The following is an 11,174-nucleotide window of genomic DNA, read 5'->3' on the forward strand; positions in this document are numbered from 1 at the left end:
GAAAGTTCCATCTTGTTTTACATGCACAATAACTTTCTCTCCTGCATCTGAGGGCTTATGCGCTTTTTGGGCCCCGAACTTTTAGACAAATCCCTGTAGTAATTAGATTTCTTTGTTTTGCTCAGAGATTCTATGCGCTAAGTTCTCTCTCTATTTCTTATACATTAGAGTATTTTACTCATGTATTTTGATATTTCCCTCTAACGAAGAGACTGTTGAAGAATAGTGTTCCTCAATTTACTTAATTTCCCCTAGTAAGTTATTCAATTCGCTTCTCAGTTTTTTGTTCTCCTCTTCAAGCTGCTGGATCTTCTCAGAATTTGGGTTATCAACAAATTTCTTGACCACTCTCTCTACCTCAATCACCCTCTCGACAATTTTTTCGACTTCGACAGGCCTGTCAATATATACAGGCTCTACTCGCACTTCTCTATTCATTTTTTTATATTTTTAGATCTCTCTTTATAAATCGTCTCTCCCGTTTTATTAGCCTTTTATGTGTTTTGAGCACACAGCGTGCGCTTTTGATAAGTCTGAGAGTTATTCTTTGATTGCGAAAAGCTTCTCCTCATTCAGCTTGGTTTGTTTTTAGGCAGCATTCTGCAGATCTTCCACCTGATTCGTTTTGGCCTGTAGCAGATTCTTGATTTTTTAAACTTAAGGCATAATCTTCTGGTATTTGCTCTCGAATTATTTAACTTTGTGGGAAAGGTGTTAATTTTAGAGGGAGAGCCGCTCGATTTCGGGCCGGGCCTCATTCGCGATTCTTTTTCTCAGCTCAACCAAGCCAGATTAATATTTGTGTTCCCATTACCTTTAATTTCTCCCTACTTTATTCGATAACAGTTGGAGCTCGCTATTCTTCTGTTCTTGCTCGGCTTCGAGCTCCCTGACACGATACTCTGCAATTTATTTTTATTTTTATAGGATCTTGACTTTCGTCTCGAGGGTAATTACCTTGCTGACCAAGTCCTTGATTTAAATATTTTTATTGTTCACAATCTTGCTGTGCTGGGACTCTCGTGCTGAAAATTCCTGTTGCTATGAACTATTGGAAAATGTACCATTAAGTTTGAGCATTCTGCATATATATTTTATTTCAAAGTCTCCACATCGACCTTCACTTGCTTCTGTAGGCACAAATATTTCTCTTTCCAGATTTATCGCTACTCGAGAAGCTGCTCATCTAAGTCAATTCGGGTGCCGCAGTGGCAATTGCATATTGATTAAGTCATTGTTGCCTTGGGATGTTGTAGAAATCGCTGTTAATATTTATACCTTTAAATTATAACAAATGAAAATCGACATTTAAAATTGTTCGTGCTATAATAATATACATATTGTCACCAATCTCAATGACTGACAGCCCTCTCAAGCATTACGTTGATAAAATAAAGAGCATACCAGTTGCTGCGTATATCCTTGTCTTGATCAATTTTATACTCATAGTTGGGTTGGTATTTCAGGAGCTTACTGTTCTTTATTTGGTTGGATCACTCATTTTTGTGATACTGCTTTTAGCGACTATTGGGACTGCCACTGCTCTATGGTCCAACCCTGTTTAACTCATCAGCGATAATGTGAGATCAAGAATCGCTGAAATCTCAGAAACCCTCAAAACGATTATCACTGCCATCGATCTTAAACAAAACAGCTCATCAGCCATCAACACTCTTATCACAGTAACCATAAATTAATTTGAAGATGCTCTTCGTTGTGTATATCACATCGGTCCTGAATGAGACATTGGAAGTCTTCTTAGGTATTTTTAATGCTATTATAGTCTGCAACTTTGTTTATGCATGGGTTTTATTACCAAAACAAACGGATGAAATCTTAGGCATTGTGAAGCCTCGCTTAGAAGCCTTAAATCAAAAGCTGAAATCTTTGAGCCCAAAATGATTGATGCCATTTACAATCTGCATAATGAGTTCATAGATATATACTTCGATCATTTTTATTCGTCCTCAGCATCTTCTTCCTGGGCATTCAAAGCCCTAGAGTATGGCTCAACGTTGTCCTTGATATTCTTTCGCAGAATGTAGCAATGTGGTTCTTCGAGGTCTGTGTAGTAGTTGTCGAGGCGATCTTCAACAATGAATCCGCATTTTTCGTAAAATCTCTTTCCGATGTCATTTACTACATGCATATGAAGGTAAATAGCAACTGCTTCTGAGTTCCGAGCAACTTCATTCTCCAACTATTTCATCATTTTGTACCCGATACCATATTTTCTATATGGCTCCAAGACTCCGAATGTCAGTATATAAGCATGTTTTTGCTGATTGAAATCTTAAATCCTGACAGTGTATGCTCCAATGATTATGTCGTTATAGAAGCAGAAGCGAGAGAGTTTACTGTACTATAGAGCCACCTTCATATAGAACGATGTGCTGTATTTAATGGGGAAAATTTAGATGTTGGCCTTTCTGAGCAGGTTTATGTTTTTGTCGTTAATTTCTCCGAATGTTACTTTGATTTGCTATTTTTTTGTGGCTTCAGTCATGTTTCAACTCTTTATTTGATATTTATAATATCATTGAATCCATGATTTATACAACATCGCAATATCGCATTGCATCAAACAAATAACATAATGTATACAATTGGGTGTAAAAGTGAGCTATTCTGCATCTTAAAATTGACTAAGAAGCATCAATTAATTTTCGTCGAATTAATAGCTGATTTGAGTTATTGTAGTTATTGGAGATTATATTTCACCAATATTAATATTTGGCATTCATCCATTCCCAGACATACTACCAATGGCAAACATCTTCCTAGAACTCGGTCCTTTCGACTTAAAGAAAAACTATCTTGAAAGGATGGTGAACTCCTCGGATAACAGCAAAATCCAATAAGCAGTTGACTTCTTTTATGAAGAGAAGCCGGATGGGGAGAAAAACCCCATAGACTATTGCTAATTTCTGTTTAAGATATGCACGTTGACAGAAAACAAATAAGGTACTCCTCATTTTTATTTTAGTGAAGGAAAAAACACTTATTTCATCCATCTATTTTATTACCCGATTATCTGAAGAGCAAGCACTTAAATTTCTGGACACTGTGCTCAAATCCAACTAACTAATCCTCCAGAAAGTTCGATTGTAACAATGTATCTCATCTTTAGCTTTTCTTTCGTTTATAAGAGCTTGGCAAGTATCAGCATCAGAAAATGGCTGCTCTCAACAACTGTCCTTTTGATCACAACGATATAAAGTTCTGATAAAATATCGCCATACTCCAATTTTATTGAGCACTTTGACGAACTTATTGATTCCCTTGGGCTATCTGACGAAGAAACTCTTGAACTCTACTCAAAGCTGCTCTGCTATTTGGAGAAGCATCCAGCATATAAGAAACTATGCTCAGTTTACGTCATAAAAAGCCTCAAGAAAGTCACCCCCAAGACAGCCGAACTAAACCAAACAACCTCCTTAATAATCAAAGCCATTAAATATGGAAATGTCTCTGACAGCGCCTTATCGTTGCTCAACCATGAGCCTCTTTTTAAAAATAATGCTTTCATCATATTATAAATTCTGCTCACAGGCGATTTCTAAAAATTGAACTAATCGTTTATCACTGAATAATATGAGAAGGAAGGATTGGTTTACTAAACCATTTTGCGTAAAATGAAAATTGAAGCCATTCCCCGTTCTCTGAATAATATCAAAATTGCCAGTTACTCTCAAGTGGCCACTTTGCTCAAGATAAAGAAGGAAGAAGTTGAATCTTACATCATCGAAGCCATCAAGGAAGGAATCATTCAAGCCAAACTGGATTAATTTGAAGAAAGTGTCATTATAAGCAAGATCAATTTTAGGGCCCTTCGAAAGGAAGAAAGAGTGAAGCTTCAAAAAGATATTACTCATTTATGCGATAAATTAAGTAGCAACTGATTTACATCCAATCTCCACAACGATAAACTCAATTGCATGCAAATATTCAGATAATATTAATCACAGTATTAAATATCATATTTTTTTCTATAACAAACTCAGCATTTGAGTTCCATCATGATCGTGTTGCTTGTTTATTTACTGGACCAATTTTAACATTCAATCGGTTCTACTTGTTTGCTGAGTCAGCCTAACAGTGATCCTATTTATATGGCAACAGTTTTAAACCCCATGCAAAAAGCACCCCTTTATCGCCATTTCCGAGCTCCTCATAAAGTCGGCTCAATGCCCAGATGAACTCCTCTTAGTTGAACAGACAAATTGACTTCTCTTCACAGCTATTTTCTATTTCCTCAAGTTCTTTCGTGAAAGGCTCAAAAATATGTTTAATTTGCTCAGGGATGTACTGGTGATGAGTGATAGACTTTGCTGTGAGTAAACTGTTAGTTTTGTTTTTGTTCTTGATTTGGAGGGGGTTTGCATTGCCCCATGATAAAAAGGGCAATTGGGGATCAGAAATTATGAAGTTATAGATATTTTTGAAAACTTCGTTTCTTCTTTAGACTTATATTTTATGGTACTATCTCTTTGTTCTATCTTTTACTGGGATAGATTTGTCTTTTATGGGGAGGGATTTGTCTTTGGCTAAGAAAACCTTCTGTGGGGTTATTTACTCATTCTCGTTTGCATAATGCTACAACATTTTTATCATATCAAATGCACCGTACTTCTCATACTTCGGAGTGAGTTCATGTAAATTTTCTTTTGGAGCAAGTAATGCCGATGGCGAAATAGCTTTAATCTTCTTCTCAGTTGTTTTACTTACACTATACTCATTACTTTGTGAGCCCTTCGCAGAAATGCACTTAGCTTCATTAACTATATCAGAATTGGATTCACCATCATCAATCATGTAAAGTTCTTTCCGGATTTTTATCTTAATAGGGCTTCGTTCAGGCTCGTCATGCTCTTAGCCCTTATTGTTATTCTTTGGGTTGATCTCATAGTTTACCTTATGGCTTTTTATTTTTATTTTGCTATTGTGCATAGTTGCTTTGCTCTCGCTTTCTTTTGAATTGCTCCTTTGCCTTGATTGGTAAGATATTTTTTTTAAGTCTCTTTCGAGTTTCTATTGAAAAGATGGCATGTTAGAGGCTAATTGGCGACTTTTTGAAGATATTTGGGGCTGAAAAGAGAATTTGACGTTATTTGTATTGCTTTTATTGTTTTTTATATTGTTCTGCTTTGGTTTATTCATGTTAGCCTCATGTAATGAATGGTCATTGTATCTCAGCATGGGCGATAAATTGCTTCGAGCCTTACATATTTATCGACTGCATTGGTTGATCTGCGGAGTAAACGAGAGTGAGAGCAGTTTTTATTAACTCTCTGACTCAGAAGTTTTTAATCTTTAATTTTTTTTGTGTTGAATATCAGCCGCATTTCTATATAATCTTTAAAAGGTGTTTTATTTTTCAGTAATTTTTTCGACACTCTTTTCTGACATTGGCTCAGCCCTTTATTTTTGTATACCTAAATCAATTAAAGGTTTCTATTTTCCCCTATTTTTCTTCATAAGCCGGTCCACAATACAATTCTATACGTCATAGTTTTCAATATCATTTCTATTAACCAATAAGCTACTTTAGAAAGTTGTTTCTTTAAAAGTATTTTATAGTTTCTTAGTGCTTTCATGTCCAGTAAAAAAAGACATACTTTTGGTGTTGTTATGCTTCTTGATTCTGGAGTGGAGTTTGTTATTATTAATTTGCGGAATGAATGTGCATTTTTTTAATTATTGCTCTGAAAGTTATCTTTTAATTACTGATATCTTTTCTTATTTTTATTTGTTTTTCGCGAAGCTTCTTTCATAGATTGAACTATGGTGATGTGATTTTCCCAAATTGCTAGTGCTTTACTCTTTGTGAAATTTTCGTGACTGCATAATTCTATGCCTTTTCTGTTATTCTAATAAGATATTCAGATCTTTTTTAGAGTTTTGAATATTCATTAAATTGGGCGTCGATAGATGACTATATTGTGTCTCATCTTTCTATTTGTCGAAGTTTTTGGTGCTATTATTCCTAAAGTAATTTACCGAGCACTTTGTACTTTAATTCTTCTCCTCTAAAATCTACTCTTAGTTATTGCTTTCAATTTGCACATCTGAAAGAGTTGAGGAATTTATAACATCCAACATATGTTTTTTCCACATATACTCCCCATCCCCCTCTTGACGGTATTACATTTGCTTATTGAAGTCATCACTCAGTATTTTATTTAGCTCACTAAGCACTAACAATTAAATTGAAACATGATAGCCGCAGCCTAGCAAAGCCCCGAATTTCATAGATATTTACTTTAACGTGTTGCCTTTGCATACTTAAATTATGTTCTCTTATTATTCTTCTGAGATCTTGAATCTTATTTTGCAAAGTGGTTGATGAAGATTTTTGCTCTCGCCGGCTGTCTTTAGGTTTGGAGGAGTTTGAGATTGAGTTTAGCTGTGATGGCTCATTGCAATTGTGAAAGTTCTCCCGAAGTTTATAGAGATTGGATCGTTAATTATAATTTATAATCGTAAATTTTATATGTAATTCTTATCACATTATTACTATTAATGGGAGATTGCATGCCTAACTGAGATGAGATGGCTTTCGATATTATAATTTGGATTCAATTTCTCCTTTGTTTTTATTTCACAGAATATTTGGTTAAACTCATATCGATATATTTTGGGGAGTGACAAAGCCAATAAATCAAAATGCATGATATAGTTTTAAAGGAAGGCTAGGTGAAATATTCTTAGATACTTTTTAATTGCCTCAGCTTGTTTTGATTCATCGTCCATTATTCATTGAATTTTTGAAATTTTAATTAGTTTTAATTTTCAATTCGAACATAATTTGTGCAGTTTTATTGGGTTTGAATTCTTCAAATTGTATAATTCCGCCAATCAAATAAAAAAACCCGCAACAACTAATAAATAAATAGCCAAATGAAAAAGCAAGGCCGAAAACTAACATTTGAGGAACGTGTGAACAAGTGCTAATAATTCCTTAAGAATTTCGAGGACTACAGTGCAGATTTCGAATCCCCGTATGAATAATATGGTCGTCGCAAGTATATGGTGATGCTGGTATTTTATCTCTTATGCAGCAATAACTCTCCAATCTGAAGATAAAGCGCTTTGAAATATCCATTGACGATATGTAGTCTTACTTCAGGAAAGATGAGTAAAAATAGCTGATCGATGGGGTCAGAAACAACACTTCAAGATACATTTCAATTTTCAATGACCTTGTGATAAAGTTAATGCCTTAAAGAATGCCTTCTGAAGTCACCAATGAAAACGTATGCAATCTTCATACTTAGGAAATCAAGTATCGGCTCGAGAATATCCTCAACGAACAAAGGAAATAAAACAATCGAAACAACCTCATGAACTACAGCGGCAAATCATAGAATTAAATGATCCCGAAACAAATGCTTCAGAATTAGTAATTGTTAGCTTATTCTAGTGATGTCTCAATTTCTTATGGCTCAAGTGCTAAGTACAAAATCGAATCGATCAGTGACTTCACTTCCTAAAGAATAGGCAGCTTGGTTGCTTGTAAGGCGATAGTTGTGAGAACAACAGAGGTTAAGCCTGAAATTTTAGTTGTAACATATACATGTGATAACTGTGGGCATGAGAATTATGCTGAAGCTCCGAATGATGAGTTTTCGTTTTTGACGAAATGCAAATCGAAGGCATGCATCGAGAATAACATGAATGGTAAACTTACTTTTTTGCCAGGTAATTCTAAGTTTGTGGCATATCAAGAGCTTAAAGTGCAATAGACACCCGAACAGCTTCGGGAAGGGCAAATCCCCAAACATTTCACAATCCAACTACGAGGAGATCTCGTGAAGCAAGCCGTGCCAGGGGATATTATCTTAGTTCATGGGATCTTAATGGTCCACAAACGAAAGACTCGAGGAAGGAGTGACAACGATCTTATCTTTTAGACTCATATTGTTGCAACGAAGGTTATCAGGGAGAAAAAGAAGTATGTTGAAATGAATTTGAGTGCAGAAAAAATTGCAGAAATGGAGCAAGTTCATCGGACAATGACTGGAGATGAGATATTCACGAAATTAGCCAAATCTATCGCACCCTAAATTTACGGATTGGAAAATGTCAAAAAATCACTGCTCTTGCTGTTGGCCGGAGGAGTGCCCAAAGTGACACACGACAATATGAGAATCAGGGGATAAATCAACATTGCATTGTTTGGAGATCCCGGAATTGCCAAATCGCAACTTCTCAAACATATTTCTTATTTAGCACCTCGGGGAGTGTATACCACAGGCAAGGGAAGTTCAGGTGTCGGGCTCACTGCCGCCATTGTCAGAGATCCAACAACCCAGTAGCTCACTTTAGAAGCTGGTGCGTTAGTCTTAGCGGATAAGGGAGTTTGTTGCATCGACGAGTTCGATAAAATGTAGGAGACAGACAGAACCGCCATCCACGAAGTAATGTAGCAACAAACCATTTCAATTGCGAAAGCAGGGATCACAACAACCTTGAATGCACGCACATCAATACTTGCAGCTGCAAATCCTCTCTATGGCCGCTATAACAAAGCATTATCAGCCCAAAAGAATATCAACTTGCCTGCTGCCCTATTATCACGTTTTGATCTGATCTTCATATTGCTGGACACAGCCGACCCTCAAAGAGATTTTGAACTGTCGAAACATATCGGCATGGTTCACAAAAACCAGTAATCACCGAATATTGCGGATGCATTCCCACCTGAGTTTGTCCGTGCATATATTGCGAAATCCAAGGAGTATAAGCCGATGCTGACTGAGTAGCTACACACCTAGATCATCAACCGATACATCGCAAAACGGCAAGAACAAATGGATATCTCGAAGGAGGGAGAAAACTACACAACGATGAGATCTCTGCTAGCTCTGATCAGGATGTCTCAGGCACGTGCCAGGCTTCGATTCAGCAATGAGATCAGCAAAGAAGATGTTGCAGATTGCCTGTAGCTCATCGAGTAGTCTCAAAAATCAGTTATCGGCAGCAACAAAATGTAAAAGCGAAAGAATTTGGACGTGAAGACCTTGATATGGACCATCATCAAGTAACTAACTGCGTACAGAGAGGAGCAGTCCGTGGATATTGCAACAATCAGAAAGAGAGTTCTCGCGCGAGGCCACTCCGAGTAGAAGCTCGAATAAACTCTAAAAGAGTATGAAGAATTGAATGCTATTATGCGAATCGGAGACATCATACAGATTATCTCTCATTGATTTCTCACATATTCCCAATTGGTTCATAAATATTGCATTATTTTATAAGTTATAATGGCAGGCTTCGCAAAGAAAAAATACTTCCAATTGGCGAAAGGTTTCTACGGAAGATCCAAAAACTGTTTGCGCATAACCATCCCTCGGGTCGAGAAGAGTCTTCAAAAGGCTTATATTGGCCGTAAGCTCAGACCAAGGAACCTACATCGCGGCTGGATCCAGAACATCAACTGTGCTACTCGTGACTTAGATTTAACTTATTCTAAGTTCGCATGCGGGTTGACTCGCTCAAACATTATCTTAGATCGCAAAATACTCTCGGATTTAGCCACTAATGAGCCTTTCTCATTCAAAGCTGTAATCGATTAAATAAAAATTCAAGCTAAAATCCTATAGCAAAAGCGAAGCTATAAAATCGAAGAGATGATCAAGCGAAATTTGATAACTTCAGCCAATGTTACCAAAGCTGCATGGGAGGAAAGCTTGAACAATGATAAACGAGTGAAGGTGCAATATGTTGGCGAAGAATATGATTACCCTGATCCTTTCAAGAGCCTCAAATGAGACTTTGATTTTAAAAATATATATCGCTCATTCATATGAAATGTCTATTCGACTAAAATTGTTTCTGAATAGTTTATGAATAGTTTATGAATAGTTTATGAATAGTTTATGATTCATATATACTTACTTCGTTAATAAAGTTAAACTCTTAGAAATGCGATCAAGCAAAACAAAAAGCCATAAATTTATACTTTTTATACTGACTTCGAATTATTTGATTTAAACTAATTAAGCTTGATTTGCTTTTCGAATCTTTCACATAAATTAAATACATCTGCTTTTTCATGATGAAATAATATTTCCACATATTCTAAACAGCACATCGAATTTCGACATCAAGCCAGAAATGGACACTAAACTAAAATCTGAAAAAAAAGCAGAGATAAGAAGTGTAAAATTATATATGATTTCTTAGAATTTGCCAGCTGGGACGTACGCCCCTCGGCACCAGTAACGATTCATGCGGATGTCAGAATACATCTTCATGTAAAACATGCATTCGATAACTTGCCCATTCAGGTTTGACCAGCTGAACTATGTGATAGTCTTCAAAAAGAATAAAAAAAACCACCATGAGTTCCAGATAATTCATTAGCCATCCCGCAAGAATTTGCTCACGGCCGTGCAGCTATCCAATGTTATTGGCAGTAAATACGTGATCTTCTAATCGAAACAAAATGAAAAATAAACGCCAAAGATTGTTGGATACCTTCGAGGGAATTTATTGAAGAATGATTTCTATTTGTTTGATGCAGGATTCAACCCAAAAAAGAATAAAGAACCGAAACGCAAAGAGATTGCCTACATAAAATTTTAAAAGGAATCACTCTTTAGCCAAGGTCCAGCAAATATCAAATGCATTTTGCCATTTTGGAAAAACCACTCCTAGAACTTGAAAGACTTAGCATTCGTGCATTCTGAAGGGATTGAACAAATGTAGGATAAGTAAAGTTTGCTACTAAAGAAACATTAATCAAATGATAAGGATGTATTCTTTTTACAATCCTAACCTGCTTTTTTCAACACAGCCAAGAACATCTATTAAATGAACTTTCGAGGGCTGATCAATGAGGTATCTCCATTTAACTTCATCATGAAGAACAGTGTGAATCAGCAATGTCTAATCTTCGGTAAAAGATTTCAGAACACTTTTCATGCGTATATTGGATACCCAATGAATCTAATTCAAGCATTCGGGTGCATTATTGCGAACTTTGAAAATAAAAATGATTGATTGATCTCCAACTTTCATTGCTTTAATTGTTACTTTGTTAAAGTTAAATGAATCGATATTATGAGAGTGCAATTGCATTTTGTATAGTATTGACATAGATTTTAATATTAGTTTTTAACCAGTATCATAACAGACATTAATGATAATAATATTCTTATTACTCAACT

The 11,174-nt window shown here is 35.9% G+C and overlaps 1 protein-coding gene across 1 annotated transcript; it reads left to right on the forward strand.

Moving 5' to 3' along the window:
* Positions 1 to 8,015: 8,015 nt before the first annotated feature.
* On the forward strand, positions 8,016 to 9,160 carry LOC148298995 (uncharacterized). Its single transcript, XM_088276464.1, is given in 1 exon segment — positions 8,016 to 9,160. A coding segment is annotated over 1 exon segment (981 nt). The 3' UTR covers positions 8,997 to 9,160.
* The last annotated feature ends 2,014 nt before the right edge of the window (positions 9,161 to 11,174 follow it).

Source organism: Brachycentrus maculatus, unplaced genomic scaffold (assembly GCF_059751285.1).
Source record: "Brachycentrus maculatus isolate JH-2025_06_01 unplaced genomic scaffold, ASM5975128v1 h1tg001445l, whole genome shotgun sequence".
Taxonomy (NCBI): domain Eukaryota; kingdom Metazoa; phylum Arthropoda; class Insecta; order Trichoptera; family Brachycentridae; genus Brachycentrus; species Brachycentrus maculatus.